Source organism: Hyaena hyaena, unplaced genomic scaffold (genome assembly GCF_003009895.1).
Source record: "Hyaena hyaena isolate Hyena2069 unplaced genomic scaffold, ASM300989v1 scaffold_49, whole genome shotgun sequence".
Taxonomy (NCBI): Eukaryota; Metazoa; Chordata; class Mammalia; order Carnivora; family Hyaenidae; genus Hyaena; species Hyaena hyaena.
This window is the reverse complement of record NW_024080681.1, coordinates 2,596,289-2,615,485: the sequence shown is the minus strand read 5'-3', so window position 1 is coordinate 2,615,485 and position 19,197 is coordinate 2,596,289. Positions and strand designations below refer to the sequence as shown.

General features: G+C 42.5%; 1 protein-coding gene across 1 annotated transcript in view; it reads right to left on the bottom strand.

Moving 5' to 3' along the window:
* Positions 1-17,071, bottom strand: part of CCNB2 (cyclin B2) — a 29,939-nt gene extending 12,868 nt beyond the window's left edge. Inside the window, exons 1-3 of the mRNA XM_039230659.1 lie at positions 16,881-17,071; positions 14,134-14,262; positions 13,920-14,030 (exon numbers count right to left, since the gene is read on the bottom strand). Of these exons, the coding sequence (XP_039086590.1) occupies positions 13,920-14,030; positions 14,134-14,262; positions 16,881-16,904 (264 nt within the window). The 5' untranslated portion in view covers positions 16,905-17,071. The remainder of the gene's footprint in view (positions 1-13,919; positions 14,031-14,133; positions 14,263-16,880) is intronic.
* Positions 17,072-19,197: the final 2,126 nt, after the last annotated feature.

Here is a 19,197-nt window from a genome sequence, read left to right as displayed (position 1 = left end):
CTAAAATAAAAACTAAAACACTAAATAAAAATAAACATTTTGTTTTTAAGAAAACTCTACACCCAACGTGGGGCTTGAATTCACAACCCTGTATCAAGACACACACGTTCCACTGACTGAGCCAGGCAGGCACCCAAAAAGGCAGCTTTTTTAAAAATATCTTTTATTTTTTTTAATTTTTTAATGTTTTATTTATTTCTGAGATAGAGACAGCATGAGCAGGGGAGGGTCAGAGAGAGGCAGATACAGAATCTGAAACAGGATCCAGGCTCTGAGCTAGCTGTCAGCACAAAGCCCGACACCAGGCTCAAACCCACGAACTATGACATCATGACCGAAGCCAAAGTCGGACACACAACCAACTGAGCCACCCGGGCACCCCAAAAAGGCACTTTTTTTTTTTTTTTTTTAATGTGAATAGTTGTATTTTTTTCCCTTTTACATTTAGTTTTTCTATTAAGGATAGTTAAGCCATAAAAGATTCTCAGAGTTGAATAATGACTATTGTAGAGGCCACTTTTCTGCAACAGGCTTGAGCAATGAAATTTGATCAAGGTAAAAGGGCCCACAGGGACCACCAAGCTGAACACAAAGAAGCAATTCAAACAGACTTATTAAGCAATCCACCATAGGCTCTAACTGACCAGTTACTACCAGGCACAGTTCCTAAGATTACCAAAAAAGGGAAAATTCCCTAAGTCCCATACTCACTCACTCTGCCCTATAACTGTGGCCCTTCACCACCACCTCCCCACATACAGTCTCTCCTTTGCTGTCCCACCCACTGCTCCCTTGCTATGTATATTTTTTCTTTAAATTTTTTTTTAAAGTTTATTTAGTTTGAGAGAGGGAGAGTATAAGTGAGGGAAGGGCAGAGAGAGAGAGAGAGAGAGAGAGAGAGAGAGAAAGAATCCCAAGCAGGCTCCACACTGTCAGCACAGAGAGCAATGTGGGGCTGGAACTCACAAACCCTGAGATCATAACCTGAGCCGAAATCAAGAGCTGGGCACTTAACCGACTGAGCCACCCAGATGCCCCTCCCTTGTGGTATATTTGTTGTGCCCAAATCATGAGTCCCCTGAGGCCCCTAAGGAGCCGTCACGGATGCAAGTACATAAGGGTCTTTATTACAAGCTTGAGCTGGGGCTCACCCGTCTACCGGCGCAGCGGCAGCAAGAAGCCTCGAACAATGGCGAGCAGGGTTTTTATGGGGTAAGGGACGGGGGTGTTAGAGTGCACACGTTGTACGTTTTGCATCATCACATAAGCACCAATTATAATTGTACAACACCCATGGTTCTAGTTTTGACCATTCAGTATCCGTGAGGCGTCCGTTACTTTTGGCAGGACCCAATCATGACCTTTGAGAATCCTTTGAAAATGACCAATTATAAGGTGAGCTCAAAGGGCCTACCTGGGGTTAGGCAAGCAGTGAGTGATTGGCTAGTTTGTACAGAGTAACTACCTGCAGTTCCCAGCCCTGACTCAGACCACAGGAATGTGACACATTTCTTTTGATTGGCTGATCCGAGGGTGGTCCTGAGGGTGGATTCAGCTGCAGCTTTTCCTGGAACTGGGCTAAGTGCAGCCCGAGGTTGCTCTTAATGGAGGACTTAATTTCAGGCTCTTCATATTCAATAAACCCCTCTCTTTCATTCTGCCTTGGGTGAATTCTTTCACCACCCATGCCACCAGCCCCCACCCAAATGTCCCATGTTTGATGGCACCCCCATCCAATCAGAGTGCCCCACAACTATTACTGAATTTAGTGTTTAGATCAAATCTTAAATCTAAAACCTCATCTGAATTTCTAGCTCTGACTCCCCAGCACCTCTCATCGGCATGCATCTGTCTCTGCTACACCCTGTTATAATGTGTGCTCTGACATTGCTCCACTTGACTGGGGTTCCTTTTGGACAGAGCTGGTGGTTCATTCAACTGGTTTTTCCAGTGTTCAGCAAACAATGTGGCTAGGAAAAAGCCTTCTTCCTTTCACACCACTCAGTGTTTGCCAAAGCCTCTTTGGTCAGCAAAATAAAATAAAATAAAGCATCAACAACAAAAACAGTTTTCTCCCAAAATTGCAGGATAATAAGCTTCTGCAAACACCTGTGAACAGCGGAAACCTTTTCAAGTTCTCAGCCAGAGCCCTTTGTGATTCATTTGCTTCATCTGCTACAAAGAAAGAAACCTGCCCTCTAGTTTTGCAAAGGATGGTATGGATTTGACTGGGAACATCTGCTTTCATGAGCACGTGGGCTTATAAATTTTCCAGGGCTCACTGCTGCTAGAACCCTGTGCACAACTGGCATTTCCACTCCTCCAGGGACTAGCTATAAAGCAGCAGCAATGACTGCAGATAGAGTGGAGGACAAAGTCAAAGGACTGACCAGAACCAGGCAAGCAGAGAGACTCATCTGCCAGGATGAGGGTCTTCCCCCTCAACTGTAGACTTAATCATCTCTTCCATATTACATTTCTCAGAGAAATGTGTTTTTGAGTTGGAAGTAATTACTGTTCGTTAATCCCTGATGTCTAATAAAACGAGAAGCACATTTCAGCCATGGAAGTGGTATTTATATCAACTGAATTACAGGTCCATAATTCTTTATCTGAAACACTGTGGCCTCAATTTTGTCAGGAAGCTAGAGCAAAAGGAGTCACCAAGGAAATGCAGGGTAATTCAGAAAGAGTGAAGTTACAGAGGTCACAGCAGGAAATTTCTCCTTTGTTTTGTTCATAACACTTTTACTTCTTTTTTTTTCTTTTAATTTCCCTTCTCCAATTGGAAGAGCAATATGTATCTAGAGTGAAAAGTCTGAAAATTTTAAGCCGAACATCATATGCAAAAATAACTGATGTGGGAAACAAAGGCAAAAGAAGAAAAATTAAAAAATTTCCTTACAACTGACAGCCCATTGACAAGTTCTTGGGACAGGCAGAGTGACTTTCCTCTGCAAACTCAGCTGCCTTGATGTTGACACTTTGCTAAGGGCAAAAGGCAACCTTAGCCCAACCTCCCAGGAAGCTTAAGTCTACTTTAACATGTAGAAATTCCTGGAGAAACATCCTTTATCTCTTCTGTTCAACAAGATATATGTTGGCAATCACACATACCCCAAGCTTATGACCCACTGACATATATCTGAAAGGTCTCATGACTTGGTGTTTTACTAAATAGTAATGAATGACCTTTCCCTAACATCAGCTCAAGGTCCTGAGGCTTAGAGACTTAGGCTATCCCTAACCTGCTCCCAACCTGCAAGTATATAATCTTTCCCCAGTCACATCCCCAGTGCAGCTCTTTCTGCCCACTCCTGTGGTGGTTTAATAAAACCATCTTTTTGCACCAAAGATTTCTCAAGAATTCTTTCTTGGGCTTCTAACCCCAACATTTTTCACATCATTTGGGGTCCATTGTGGGGCTGAGCCTTCTCATCTGGACTCTGAGGCTCAATACAACCTTGGTATTTTCTTTTACTTTCATTTCAGGGGCTTTTCAAAGAGTATGGTCTTATCGGAACACTTTCATGTCAATTGCTCAGGCTACAATCAATCCTCTAGGCCATGACTACTCTGGAGTGGGGGGAGGGGATTGGTGCGGGAGGGAGGAAACCTGCCTTTTGGCTGGAAGTTAGTACCATGGAATGGTAATAAGACCCAGAACAGCCACCTAAGTGACTAGCACAGCTGCCAATCTTAAGACTCCTGTGTGAGGTTTTCTCCTCACTGGTCTAATGTGATCTTCTCCATATCTCTGGTCTAGCTGGTTGCAAAACCTCCACTTGGAGCCAGCCGAAACCAGTACCCAATTAAATTAAAGACCAGCCGGACCAACTTGACAATAAACTATTTGTAAAAAAAAAATAAATGAATAAACAAATTAGATGACTAAAAAAAAAAAAAAGACCAGCCAGGGACTGTTTCCGAGACACGGTGGTTGTAAAGACTACACGTGTTGGAATGTCGCTTAGACCATGATGGATTTCTATCCTTACTGTTTTCCCAACCAACTACTTGAACTACGAAACCGGGTAATTTCCCCTTGTAAAACTTCAGTGTTTTCCATGGGTTAAAAATGGCAGGTTCCTCAAGGCAAACTAAGGCAATGCCTCCATGGCATTCTATTCAAAGCAAGGTAAATGAAGGCATGGCCTTCATGGCATGTTATTCAAGGCACAGCCTTTTATGGCACAGCTTTCAAGGCACGGCATGGTACTTTGGTCCCTATGTCAGGCACCCATTTGTAGCCTAAGATGCAATGGGGAAGCAGAGGGAGGCTGCATCACTTCTACAGGGCCTTTTATGGCTGCACTGCCTTCATGGCAAGGTAGTATGGTGATCAATAGCAATTTTCATTCCAGGGATACCTTGGGTCACTTTGGACACCGAGAACCTTTGATATATCCTGCAAGGGATGCCACCTGGAGTCAGGGGGAAATGTTGGTAGTGGACCCTATATTTTTCTAGGAGCATGGGAACTTCTTCAGTCCCCAAGGATTCTCTTGGGACGCCTTTTAACCTACTAGAAACAATTCAGATTGCAAAATTTACGAGAGGACTGATATTCTGTAACACTGCCTGCCCTTAGTAGGATCTAGTGGTTAGATCTATTATGCAAGAAGCAGGGCAAATGGACTTAAGTCCTCTGTGTCCAGGCTTTTATGGCCCTAAAGCAGGATCCAGACCTTAGGGCCTCTTGCAGAATGTGTCTAACCACCAAGCAGGTTCATAAACCTCCTCTGGACTTATTGGATGATGATTGTCTGAATAGGTCCTTTTCCTCCTAATAAGTCTATGCTACTAGAGGAAACTCTAGCAGTGATTCCTCATAATTAGGATATTGTTAAGGCTGGACTTCAAACAAAGAAGGCTTCTTAATGGTTTTATTCCTTAGTCATATTTGTCCCAGGGACTATACCTCTTTGATGTACAATTGCAAACAGAGGCTTTAGCCTCTATTTTGAGGTCAAAGAAGCCTCAAAACTTACTATGTTACAGTCCTTGATAGTAATGACTCCACATCAGGTCCAGTGTATCTTAGAGACCAAAGGCCACCAATGGATGATGGGAGGTCAACTTATTAATACAGATCTAAAATCTATGTTTATAGATACACCTGAAATAATTCTTAAAACTTGTCAAACTTTAAACCCAGCTCCCCTTTGCCTGAGCCTGACCATCATACTTCTGTGTTAGAACATGACTACTCAGAGATTATTGGTCTTGTTAATTCTAGCCAATCAGATTTAAGAGATTCCCCTTCTGAAAATGCAGACAACAGCTTGTTTTACGGATGGATGGCAGTAGTTTCACAGAAAAGGGGGTAAGAAAAGCTCGGTATGCTATACTCAGTCTAACTCAGACTGTGGAGGCCAAAGCCCTCCAGGCAAATACATCTGCCCCAAAACCAGAGTTAATAGCATTCATTCATGCTTTACAGTTGGCAAAGGGCCTCAAAATTAATACCTTTACTGACTCTAAATATGCCTTCCTAGTCCAACAGCCCCACAGAGCAATTTGAAGAAAAGGGGATTATAATCAAGCCATAACTCTCCAATAAAATATGGCCCCAAAATTATCACTCTTCTTGAAGCTTACACCTTCCTAAGGAGGTAGCTGTTATTCACCTCAAAGAACATCCAAAGGACAGGACCTTAGAATCTGTAGGAAACAATTTGGCAAAAGTCTTATACCAGTCTTAACTCCAGTAAAGTCCATAACTCCAGGGGCACCTGGGTGGCTCAGCTGATTAACTTCGGCTCAGATCATGATCTCACAGTTTGTAAGTTTGAGACCCAGTGTCAGCACTGAGCCCACTTCAGATCCTCTGCCCCTCTCCTGCTCACACATGTGCTCTCTCTCTAAAAAAAATAAATAAAAGTCCATAACTCCAGTCTATTCAGACCAGTAAATTCACATAGCACAGGAATTGAGGATATTAAAAAAAAAAAAAAAAAAAAAAAAAAAAAAAAAAAAAAAAAAAAAAAAAAAAAAAAAAAAAAAAAAAAAAAAAAAAAAAAAAAAAAAAAAAAAACAGGACTAGCTGGTTAATAATAAGGGAAAAATTTTTATCCTCCCACCCCCAGCCACCCCCTGCCAAATAACCAATGGAGGGTAACATAGGGTTTATACCAGGCTACTGATTTGAATCAAAAGGCCACTGAGATGAAGAAAATCTTGCTAGAAGACACTGCCCCTAGTTTTGGGTCCCCCTGGTCCCTATAAAATAACAATGGACCATCTTTATATTGCACTAATAACTCAGCAAACAGCTTGGGCCTTAAAGTAATTACTATTTACATTCAGCCTGACAACCACAGTCTTCTGGAAAGATGGTCCTCCAAAACCAAATGGCCCTTGAAATCTTGCCTGCAGTTCAACAAGGCTCAGATTTAGATGACTGGCCTCTAAGGCGACCGAGTGGCTCTGTGGCTCTAACTAGTTGCGATAGCTTCCCCCACCCAGGCTGGGTAGACCACTGTACTCTGGGTTTTGCCGGAATGCACAAATGTCTCTCTGCCCCTTCCCCGCTCGCTCAAGCATGCACACAAATACACACTTTCTCTCAAAATAAATAAACTTAAAAAAAAAAAAACACACACAATGGTGGACATGTTTTGTGTTTCATTGGTATGACCACCTAGCATCCATCTTTGTTACCTCTTTGGGACTGGAAGATACTGTTTGACACACGGAAATTCTTAATAGGTTCATAGTCAAAGCCCTAAATGACACTCAAAATAGCATTTCTCTATTAAATACTGAAGTAACACAAATATGTAACAGTTTTACAAAACACAATGACATTAGATGTTTTAACCGCTACACAAGGTGAAACTTGTGCTATTATAAAAACTGAGTACTATGTACATATTCTAAATTGCCACAAAAATATTTCTGGGTTTCTAACTGACATGAACACTCAAATTGGGGCCTTAAAGGATCCCTCTCTTTCCTTTAATAATTGGTTAAACTCTTGGACTGGAGGAGGATTTTTGTCAACTATCAAAGGACTCTTATATAGGCTTCATTTTCTTTTTGTTAATTCTAATAATGTTTTGCTGTTTTCTCCCATATCTCTCCACCTGGTGCTGAGACTCCTTCATTGCCATAACTTGAGGCCGACAGAGATCCTTTCCACTCAGGAAGATCCAGACATGCGGTCTCCCTTGGATCCCTTGGATGTGTGTGTGTGTGTGTGTGTATATGTGTGTATGGACACACATACACATAACTGACCAATGTTGATCCGTAGGGAGGGAGATTAGGCCATTCATTCAGCAGGAAGAAGTTACAGACGATAAAACCTTCCACTCAGCAACTTTAAAGATTTAAGAGTCAAAATTGTTCAGGGGGAATGGTGTGGGAAACAAAGACAAAAGAAGAAAGTTAAATTTCCTTACAACTGACAGCCCAACGACAAGTCCTTGAGATAAGCAGAGTGACCTTCCTCTGGGAGCTCTGCTGCCTCAATGTTGACACTTCACTAAGGGCAAAAGGCAATCTTAGCCTGATCCCCCCAGGATGCTGGAAGTCTACTTTAACATATAGAAATTCCTTTGGGGGCACCTGGATGGCTCAGTTGGTTAAGCATCTGTTTCTTGATTTTGGCTCAGGTCATGACCTTGTGGTTCCCGAGTTTGAGCCCCACAAGGGCCTGCACTGAGAGTATAGGGCCTGCTTGGGTTTCTCTTTCCCCTTTTTTCTCTGTACCTCCCTCGGTCATGCACTCTGTCTCTCTAAATAAATAAATATGCTTTTAAAAAGATGTTTAAAAAAATTCCTTTGGAAACTTCCTATATCTCTATACCCCACCAAGATATATATTGGCAATAATACTCCAAGCTTACAGCTCCCTGATATACATCTGAAGAGTCTCATGACTGAGTTTTGTTTTTTAACTAAATAGTAATGAAAGGCCTTTTCCTAACAGCAGCTAACCCCTCAAGGTCCTGGAAACCTTGTTTCTAAAATCTTTAAATATTCTACTAAAACATGGTATTAATGATCCATGTATTTCATTAAGTTGATTTACTCTGATCCAGTAATGAAATTACTAGATAGTTACCCAAAGATGATGAAAAGATGTGCACACCTCTATGTTTATTTATTTATTTTTGAAAGGGGGGAAGAGGCAGAGAGAGAGAGAATCTCAAGCAGGCTCTGCACATCAGTGTGGAACCTGACTTGGGGCCCGAATCCACAAACCCTGAGATCATGACCTGAGGTAAAATCAAGAGTTGGACACTTAGGGGCACCTGGGTGGCTTAGTCGGTTAAGCGTCCGACTTTCGCTTAGATCATGATCTCGCAGTTCGTGGGTTGGAGCCCTGCGTCGGGCTCTGTGCTGACTGCCAGCTCAGAGCCTGGAGCCTGTTTCAGAGTCTGTATCTCCCTCTCTCTCTGACCCTCCCTTGCTCACGCTCTCTCTCTCTCTCCTAGAAATAAATAAAAAACATTAAAAAAAAAAAAAAGAGTTGGACACTTAACCAACTGAGACACCCAGGCACCCCTATGTTTACTGCAACATGATTTACAATAGCCAAGATAAGGAAGCAACCCAAATGTTCAACCATAGATGAATGGATAAAGATGTGTACATACACACACGTGCGCGCTGCACACAGGAATATTACTCAGCCATAAAAAAAGAATAAAACCTTGTTATTTGGAGGAACATGGATGGAACTAAAGGGTCTAATGCTAAATGAAGTGAGTCAGTCAGAGAAAGACAAATACCATATGATTTCACTCATATGCAGATTTTGAGAAACAAAACAGGGGTGTGTGGGTGGCTCAGTTGGTTAAGCGTTAATCCTCAGGTCAGGATCTTGCGGTTTGTGAGTTCAAGCCCCAGGTTGGGCTCTGTGCTGAAAGCTTAGAGCCTGGAACCTGCTTTGAATTCTGTGTCTCCCTCTCTCTCTGACCCTCCACTACTCACACTCACTCTTAAAAATAAACATTTTTTTAAAAATTAAACAAAACAAATGAACAAAGACAAAAAGAGATGGAGCACTTGGCTGGCTCAGTCAAAAAAGCATGTGACTCTTGATCTTGGAGTCGTGAGTCAAGCCCCATGTTGGATATAGAGATTACTTACTACATAAATAAAAAAATAAATAAGGAAAAAGTAAAATGAAACAAAAAAAAATAGACTCGTAAGTATAGAGAACAAACCGATAGTTGCCAGAGAGGAATTGGGTGGGAGATGGGTGAAACAGGTGAAGAGGATTAAGAATCCGCATATCATGATGAGCACTGAGTAATGTACAGAATTGTTGAATCACTATATTGTCCACCTGACACTAATGTAACACTGTTAATTATACTTGAATATAAATAAATTTAACCGATCTCTTAATATTTCCCTATTATGTAAGAGATATTAATTTCAGAAGTAATTAAAAGTCCTCGGTGTCCCTCTAATAATTTTCTTAGGATAAATTTTATTTTTTTTAAATTTTTTTTTTAATGTTTTATTTATTTCTAGGAGAGAGAGAGAGAGAGACAGCGTGAGCAGGGGAGGGTCAGAGAGAAAGGGAGTCACAGACTGAAATAGGCTCCAGGCTCTGAGCTGGCAGTCAGCACAGAGCCCGACGTGGGGCTCGAACCCACGAACCACAAGATCATGACCTAAGCGAAAGTCGGACGCTTAACCGACTAAGCCACCCAGGCGCCCCTTCTTAGGATAAATTTTAAAAACAGACTTACTAGACTAGGATTCATGTCCCAGCAGAGTCACGAAAAGAAAGGAAGGGAAAGGAAGGAAAAACCAGACTTAATAGGTATGGAGAATAACCCTTTGAAATAACACTGCCAAACTGCCTTCCTGCCATGTGGGAGGAACCATATTCAAAGAGCAACCCACATAAAATGCTGCGTAATGGTCTGGAGATCAAGGCTGAAAAGTTGCTTTGGGTTTGGCATTTAGGATGTCCCTGGAAACCTCTAAGGAAAGGCCTATGAAAGCAAGGTGGGTCTTCCGTATCTGGGCCGAGCTTTAGTTCCTGATCTGGCGTTCCTTCCCCTGGCTGCGAAAAGCAACGTGCTTGCAACCGTCACCTGCAACAAGAAGGCTCACGGGTCGGCCCCTCTTCTTCAGATGTTGCTGGCGTATTTCTGACTGTATTTTCCGGCGGATGTTTCTGTTACCTCAGCAAATCTAAAGCCAAATGAGCCACGTGCCCCAGAATTACCTCCCTTTCCTGACTTTCTCATTTTTCAAAGTAATTTATTCCATAAATTGTTTCTTTTTTTTTTTAATGTTTTTTATTTATTTCTGAGAGAGAGAGAGAGAGACAGCGTGAGCAGGGGAGGATCAGAGAGAGAGGGAGTCACAGAATGAAACAGGCTCCAGGCTCTGAGCTGGCAGTCAGCACAGAGCCCGACGCGGGGCTCGAACCCACGAACCGCGAGATCATGACCCAAGCGAAAGTCGGACGCTCAACCGACTAAGCCACCCAGGCGCCCCCATAAATGGCTTCTTAAATACTCAAGTGCTTAAGGGTCTTATTCCTTCACTCTAAGCAACACAGCCTAAGAATTCCTTCTAAATACAGGACGATGTCCCTGAAAAGAGCTGGTACACCCCAATATTCAATGATGTTTCTTAGCACCTACAGACACTGGCACATATGGGTGAGTGCTTAGGGGCGATCCGAGCTAGTTCAAGACCCTCATCAGCTCTTGCAAGAACAATGGCAATACCTGCTAATTTAGATCCTTTCCATGGCCAGTCTACACTGCTTTCATCATTTCCCACCTCCTCAAAACTTTCCACAGGCTCCTCGCTGCCTAATGGGATAAAATCCTAGTTCCAAGGCTTTCAAATCCAAATGCAACCTTTTTCCCAACTTTGTTCTGCTTACTCACACAAATCTTCTGACCCAGCTTAGATGTGCTGACTCTTTACCCAAAGGACAAGGTCATAGGCCTATTTCTGCTTTGGTGCCTTGATTCCTGTTGTGGTTTGTTGCCCCAAAAAGTGCTCTTTACTATTAGCATCTCCTTGTCCTTAAAAATCACACCTATTCCAAGAAGTTTCCTCCAAGCACTCCATCGTTTGGTGTTCTCTCCCTCCTGTACAAGCACCTTCTGAAGGAAGGTACTTCCATCTACCCCAGACAGTTGATGTTCAATCATCCACGGTCCAGGGGCATCTGGCATCATTCCCTGGGACTAATTTAATTTTAGGTACATATGCTCCTCCTGGATAAGGGAGATATCAAGGCAAGATATCTCTCTTTTTTTTTTTTTTCCCTAGAAGAGAGAGAAAGAGAGACAGCGTGAGCAGGGGAGGGTCAGAGAGAGAGGGAGTCACAGACTGAAACAGGCTCCAGGCTCTGAGTTGGCAGTCAGCACAGAGCCCTACGCGGGGCTCGAACCCACGAACCGCGAGATCATGACCTAAGCGAAAGTCGGATGCTTAACCGACTAAGCCACCCAGGCACCCCAAGGGAAGATATCTCTTAATCAGCCTTAACACTACTGGATGTGTATATTAAGTGCTCAATACATATATTTTTCAAATATATCCAATGTGTTATTTTGAAAATTTTCAAACAATGTTATAAATATGTTATTATTGTACATTACATATACAGTAAAACCTTGGATTGCGAATAACTTTTTCTGCAAATGTTCTGCAAGATAAGCAAACATTTCTAATAAATTTTAACTTGATAAACGAACGCTGTCTTGCAATACGAGTAGTACATGATGCCGAACATCATATGATCACAACTGAGCCAATGGTTCTCCTTCCTTCCGGTCTCCTCTCTTGCTGCAGGATTGTGGGTGACCATCTCCCATGCTCAGATGCTCAATCTCTGGCTGTGATGTTTGGCAGAAATCAGTGATTTTTCAGAACGCTGGAAGGTGCCCACAACTGGCACTAGTGTATTTTTTGTCACGTCAAAGAACCTATGGACAGTCCTTTGGCTTCTACACAAAAGTAAGCTAAGGAATGCTGGGCTTCATTCTAGGTCTGGTGATAGCTGCAGATACCATTTCTTCTGCTGCCTTATTGCCAGTACATTAAATACAGTATATGACAAGAGTTTAATACTGTACTGCAGTCAACATCCATGCAAACATATAAAATGGCCCCCTTGCAGGAAAAGGTTGAAAAGAAAGGCGGTAAGAAGAAGATGATTACGGTGGAAGTTAAGAAGGAAATCATTGAGGGGCGCCTGGGTGACTCAGTCAGCTAAGCATCCGACTTCGGCTCAAGTCATGATCTCATGGTTTGTGGGTTTGACCCCGTGTCAGGCTCTGTGCTGACAGCTAGCTCAGAGCCCAGAGCCTGTCTTCGGATTCTTTATCTCCCTCTCTCTCTGACCCTCCCCTGCTCATGCTGTTTCTATCTCTCTCTCAAAAATAAATAAAACATTTTTTAAAATTTTAAAAAAAGGAAATCGTTGAGAAGTACAAACAAGATATGTGAGTGGCTGAAATTGCAAGATTTTCTAAGAAGTGTACATCTGCATCTCATCTGCAGGAGGAAGAAAAAAGGGCAGAGGAACCCTCCACTTCAAATGAGATTAGGAAGATATATAAAATATGGGAAACAGTACAAAATTTTGTAGAAAAGCACCACCCGATTAAGGCTGTAGCAGTGCGAGCGATGGATCTGTTTAATGACAATGCAAGGTCACATTTCCATAAAGTCCTCAAAAGGAGGCAGCAATGGTTATTGGATAAGTTCCTTGTTAAAGTTGTATGAAGAGAAGAAGATTCCCTTGAGCGGATAGACAGCAGTGATTCCGTTGGTGATAGCGAAAGTCATCCTACACAATAACTCTCCTCTCTCTTATCTCCCTCACACCAGCCACGAAGGTTTTCAGAGGTAAGTGCAGGTTAACTTGTTTATTTTTCTTGATATTTCTTATTTTCTTTATTATTTTGTATTATCTTAGAGTATTTTAATCATTTTTTCTAATGAGTATTTTTGGATCGTGGAACAAATCATCTGAGTTTTCATTATTTCTTATGAGGAAATTTGCTTTGATATACAAATGCTTTGGGAGCACCTTTCCAGAACAAATTATGCTCACAAACCAAGGTTTTACTATATAAAATAAATATACATCTATATTAAGCTGAGAAGAGCAAGACAGTTACTGTTGTATTCTCAGCACCTACCGCAAGTGCCTGTCCTATAGTAATTACCTGAATGCCTGTAATCTATGAAAGAAAGCATGCATCAACTCGAACACAGTGGGAGGTGACTAGGCCCATGGGTCCATTAGCATTCTAACTGCAGGTGAACTAAGCAGTCACAGAGACCGCAATTTACCAATACAGAATTTTGGCCTTACCTTATTCCTATATGAGTGTGGGGCTCAGAACAGTCAGATTCCACAGCCTCCAGAGGGAAGTTCATTCTTATAATGGATTATGTTATAAAATCTGCCAAACGTTACTCAGATCACTACATTTATTTGAGTATTAAGGTAATTAAGTTTGTTATTCAATGTCATAACATTATATTAAGGTACCATCACTAAAAGGATGTCCATGTTCATTTTGTACAGTGCTGTTTCTTTTTTTTTTTTTCTTAATTTTTTTTAAATGTTTTATTTATTTTTAGGAGAGAGAAAGAGAGACAGCGTGAGCAGGGGAGGGTCAGAGAGAGAGGGAGTCACAGACTGAAACAGGCTCCAGGCTCTGAACTGGCAGTCAGCACAGAGCCCGACGCAGGGCTCGAACCCACGATCCGTGAGATCATGACTCAAGCGAAAGTCGGACGCTTAACCGACTAAGCCACACAGGCGCCCCTGTACACTGCTGTTTCAAAGGAGAGCTCTAGTTATGAATGGTCTTCAAAAGTTGCAGTGATGATAACGGCACTCTTGCAGTCTAGCCAAAAACAGGCTATTTCATTAAGTATGTTTGTAAATATATAGACCATCCTACCTTCGGAGCCAGCATTTCCATCTGTACTGGCTTCACAGAAGCAGTAGGTTTCAGTTGTTTGCTGATGTTTGTTTTGGCGGGTTGAACAGGTATTTTGGTGCTCGGAGCTTTCTACGAGAAAAAGAAATGTAACAGGGCAGGACAGTCAGTGTCGCTCCTCAGAGCTACACACAATCAGCCTAGTGTGCACATGGACAGTCCTCATGGCTATTACCTTAGCTATGTGTGGAGCTCTGGTTGTAACTCTATTTCCGATTTCTTCTAAAACGGCCCGCCTGATTGTCACATGACTCTTAGCTTTAGAATTAACTTCAGTATCAACATTCTCCAAATCAGTGGACACCTAAAAAAAAAGAGGGGGAGAAAAAAAGTTAATGAGGAGTTGAGACAACTTGCAATACTTTACTCATGTCAAATACCCACAAGCAGAATTGATTTGGGAAAGCTGAAAATGCAAATATCTACCTGTAAGGGGGAAAAGGTACATTTCAGAAAGTCTAAAAATGCTGAGTGATTGATCATAATTAGGCAAATCACTTACCCACCTTATCTGTAAAACACTCTCATTAAGAGGTTTACAGATAACTGAGTGCTATTTGAGAAATAATCCCTTATTAGAGATCCCTGTATTCTACCCATCTACTTAAAAACTTTTCTTTAGAGAGATTAATAACAAGTGCAATTAAAACACTATTTAAGAGCTATAATAGGTCCAGATGTTTAAAACCTGAACTAGCTCTGATTCTTATGCCATTCTACAAATAAGAAGTGCTCCTATAGACATGATCTTTAGAGATATTGCCTTTTAAAATGAGGTGCCATAGTATGGACACTCTTAGATCAAGAATATTTAGGGGGCGCCTGGGTGGCTCAGGTCATCATCTTACAGTTCATGAGTTCGAGCCCCACATTGGGCTCCCTCTCTCTCTGTGTCTCTCTCTCTCTCTGACTCTCCCCTACTCATACTCTGTCACTCTGTCTCTCTCTCTCAAAAATAAACAAACATTAGGGGTGCCTGGGTGGCTCAGTCAATTAAGCGTCCGACTTCAGCTCAGGCCATGATCTCACATTTTGTGAGTTCAAGCCCTGCGTCAGGCTCTGTGTTGACGGCTCAGAGCCAGGAGCCTGCTTAGGATTCTATGTCTCCCTCTCCCTCTCTACACCTCCCCCACTCACACTGTGTCTCTCTCAAAAATAAACATTAAAAATAAATAAATGAATAAACATTAAAAAATATTTAGAAAGGAAATAGTTTTCATGGGTAAAATAGTTTTACTCTCAAATTCAGAGAAAGTTGAAATGGTAGGAGAAAAAAAAAATCATTGGTTCACCTTAACCTGCTTTCAAGAGAATGTGCTTAGAAACAAAACTTGCCGGAAAAAGCAATTTATACAAAAAAGTTTATTATAGAAGTGATGAACATTTCATGAGAAAAAACAGCATGTCCTAAACCTAAGAATGGGGTCTTAAATTTTTTAATCCTAAAAAAAAAAGCTCTCAACAGGGGATTTGAATGGGCCTTCCACGATGGACCTACCAGAACAGAGGGACAGGGGAAAACTCCAGCTTTCCCTGAATAAAAAGAATTTGACTATGGGGACACCTGGGTGGCCCAGCAGGTGAAGCATGGGACTTTTGATTTTGGCTCAGGGTCATGATCCCAAGGTTGGTGGGATGGAGCCTTGCGCAGGTCTCTGCACTGACAGAGGGGAGCCTGCTTGGGATTCTTTCTCTCCCTCTCTGCCCCAGCCTGCTTGTGTTCACACGCTCTCAGGCTCTCTCTCAAAATCAATAAATAAACATTAAAAAAAAAAAAAAAAAAGAATGTGACTACGGAAGAACTTCATGGGGCAGACTAAAAATTACTTGTCAATTCAACTTACATCCACAAAAGGATAGGAATTAAGTACTGATTGTATTCATTCTACTTTTAGGATTCTCAAAAGCACACTCTACAAGTTTTTCCAGCAGCAACTGCCAATTTTAAAAAGTGTCTGAAATTCTAATGCTTATATGTAATCTAAGTTTAAATCCACCTGGAGGGAGAAACTGGCAGCTTTTAACTAGCTTTATAGCCAGGAGAATGGAACTCAGGTGTGTCAGGGCCCTTTCTTTTTCAGCAAAGAAAAAGATGCAAGCACGAGTCAAGCCCACAGAAAAAAATATATCCAAAACACCATTAACCCTCGGATTTTAGCAAAGATGAAATAAATGAATCTGGATCCTCTCTGTCTGCCATATTGTTGTAAACTATATGTAAACCCTCTACTACACTTGGTGAAAGAAATTTAATTTTTTTAAGTGACAAATGTGTATGTTAGTAAGCTTAGCCTGGAAGACTTCCTGTGCAGAAATAAATGGGAAACTTACAGCGAAAGGTGAAAATTCCGAAAAGCAGTATTAACTGTCACTTGATCAAACTTTCAGAACACTTTACTACCTACAGAGTTTCTTCCAGTCCCTTCCCTCCGCACCACGGACCCCTAAGCTGACAAGGAGACTGAGAATAGAGGAAGGAAATTACAAGAGCCTCTATTTAGATAGCACTCTGACAAGGAGCACTCCCGGGATCGCTCGCTGAGACGTCCGGTGCTGGAGACGCTCACTTGACAGGTGCCACCTCCGAGGCGCTTTCCTCCATTGTCCCCATCCCAGGGTTGGGACTGGCCAGGGCGGAAGCGGGGAACCCAGAGAGGATCCCAGGAAGAGAGAGGCCGGTAAAGAGGGCAGGCCGCGGGGGAAGAAGGTGGCCCGGCAGAACGGGAAAGCGGCGCCCGTTGGGAGGAGGAAGCCCTGCGCAGAGAAGAGGGGGCGGATAGAGGCTGGCGAGGGGGCTGCGAGGGCAAAGCCCCTTACCTGTGGGGGGGTGGGGGGGAGGGGCGGGAGCGGGGGGTGGGGGGGGAGGGGCGGGAGCGGGGGGTGGGGGGGAGGGGCGGGAGCGGGGGGTGGGGAGCGACTCACCGTCGGGCGTCGGAGCAGCGCCATGAGGGAAGGGGCAGGCAAGAGTGCCCGCCCGACCCAAGGAGGGACGCGGACCGGAGGGGGAGGACAGAAGCTTCGGCGGCGCCGTTAGCTCCCCACTCCAGTCCGCACGGCTTGGGATCTTCGCAAGGTCGCCTTGTTACGGGATTCAAATGCCGCGCTGCTCGCGCCCCCATTGGGCGGCCTTACGTACGACGCGCTCTTCCTATTGGCTAGGCAGGAGGCATTCCCGCAGGTGGATTGGCTGAATTTTCCAGACCCGTTTGGTTGTCATAATAACTGGTTGTTTTTTCCGGCTGGCTTTTTTTTTTTTTTTTTTAAATCTCGGCCTCTTCTCTAAGATCAAGAAAAATGAAATGGTCGCAGTGAGGAATGAGACAGACGTAGGATGCCTTCTTTGAATTTTGAATAGGTCTCACCTAAGGCTGTCTCTCTACGTTTGTACTGGCTGGGCAGAAGTTCCTTCTAGGGAATACTTTGGGAATGCCATTTTCAACCTTTATTCCTCATCCGGAAATTTCGAGTTAGAGTTTAGGTTGTTTTGGCCTGGGTGGTGGAATAGACGCCTTTGGGCGGTTCCAGGCAGCACTGTTAGGTGGCTGAGACTTAAACGTGTGTTCAAGGAGTGGGAATTGTGGCATTTACTCAAAAGCTAAGACTCCCGGGTGCCTGGGTGGCTAAGTCAATCCTCCCACTCTTGGTTTCCGCTTAGGTCATTATCTCGGGGTTTCCTGAGTTCAAGCCCCTCATTGGGCTCTGCGCTGACAGTGCGGAGCCTGCTTGGGATTCTCATTCTCCCTCTCTCTTTCTCTTTGTCCCTCCCCCACTCACGCTGTCTCTTTCTCAAAATAAGTAAACTTAAAAAAAGAAGAGGAAGGGAGGGAGGGAGGAAGGAAGGAAGGAAGGAAGAGCTAAGACTCCGAAGGTAGAGGAAAATAAAATGTAAATGTGATTTGTGTGGTTCATAATTCACGTAAACTCTCCAACGTATTGCCAACACCTAGCGCGTTTTCCCTATACATTATGGTTGGTTTTCAATAAATATTCCACGAATAAATGACCCTATGATGTACAGAAGATTTTAAAAGGAGAAAGAAGGTGTGATCCAGCCTCGGGCAGAAGAGTGGGAGGATCAGGTCAATACAGGAAAAGGAGAAAGGAAAAAGGGAAAGAAACAGGAAAGAAAAGGAAGGTCCAACGCCCACAGTAAAGGTAGTGGAATGACAGTTGACAGCACCCTCTTTTGAACAAGCTTTCCCACCTGTTCTACTCTTGGAAAAAATGGCTTACCTCTGTGGCTGGGATATTGATGAACCTGGAATGAAGTTAAGTAATCTAGATGAAAACTCTGCCCTTGCCCTTGCATCTGACATTTCTAAACCTGTTTCCTCTTCTGTAAAACAGGAATAATTGCAGCTACTATGTGGCATGGAAAGAAGTGATAACTAAAAATTAGGTATCCAGTGAAAAAGTCTTAGGAAGGGAAAAATAGATATTTAATGCACTGACGTGAATAAAATTGTATTTTTACTTGTTATAATATTGTGATGTTATCAAAAGCTACAATTATGAAACTAACCATCTTTACCCACTCAGGGCTTTGTAAACAAGAATGTTTTAACACTTAAAGAATGGTCAAGTGCTTTTATTAACTGACTTTACATTGTTAAAACTGAATAATTTAATTCATATTAGACAGATTGTATTTCATTAAAAATGGAGGTAATATTTCTTTTGTATCCTTCACTGCAACTAACCTGGAACTTTACAAATAAACGTTTTGATTCGACCTTTTGTTGAATGCATTGTGGTCCACATATATATATTTGTAAGTAATCTATGCCCAATGTGGGGCTTGAACTCAGGATCAAGAGTCACAAGCTTGGGGTGCCTGGGTGGCTCAATCATTTAAGTGTCCAACTCTCGATTGTGGCTTAGGTCATGATCTCACAGTTCCTGAGAAGGAGCCCTGTGTTCGGCTCTGTGCTGACAGGAGTCTGCCTGGGACTCTCTCGCGCACTCTCTCACTCTTTCTCGCTCTCTCTGCCTTTCCCCTGCTCATTTTCTCAATAAATAAATAAATAGGTAAATAAACATTTTTTAAAATGTCACAAACTCTACCAACTGAGCCAGCCAGATTCCCCTAGTCCTTCTGTATTTCCTGTTCCCTCCTGTCTCACATAGCATTTATTGGTCACACTTCCTATATATTAATTTACATTAATTTTCTTGTTAAATCCTCATAACAGTATTTATAAAAAGTAAGTAGTATTATACCAAATTTTGCTTCATATTT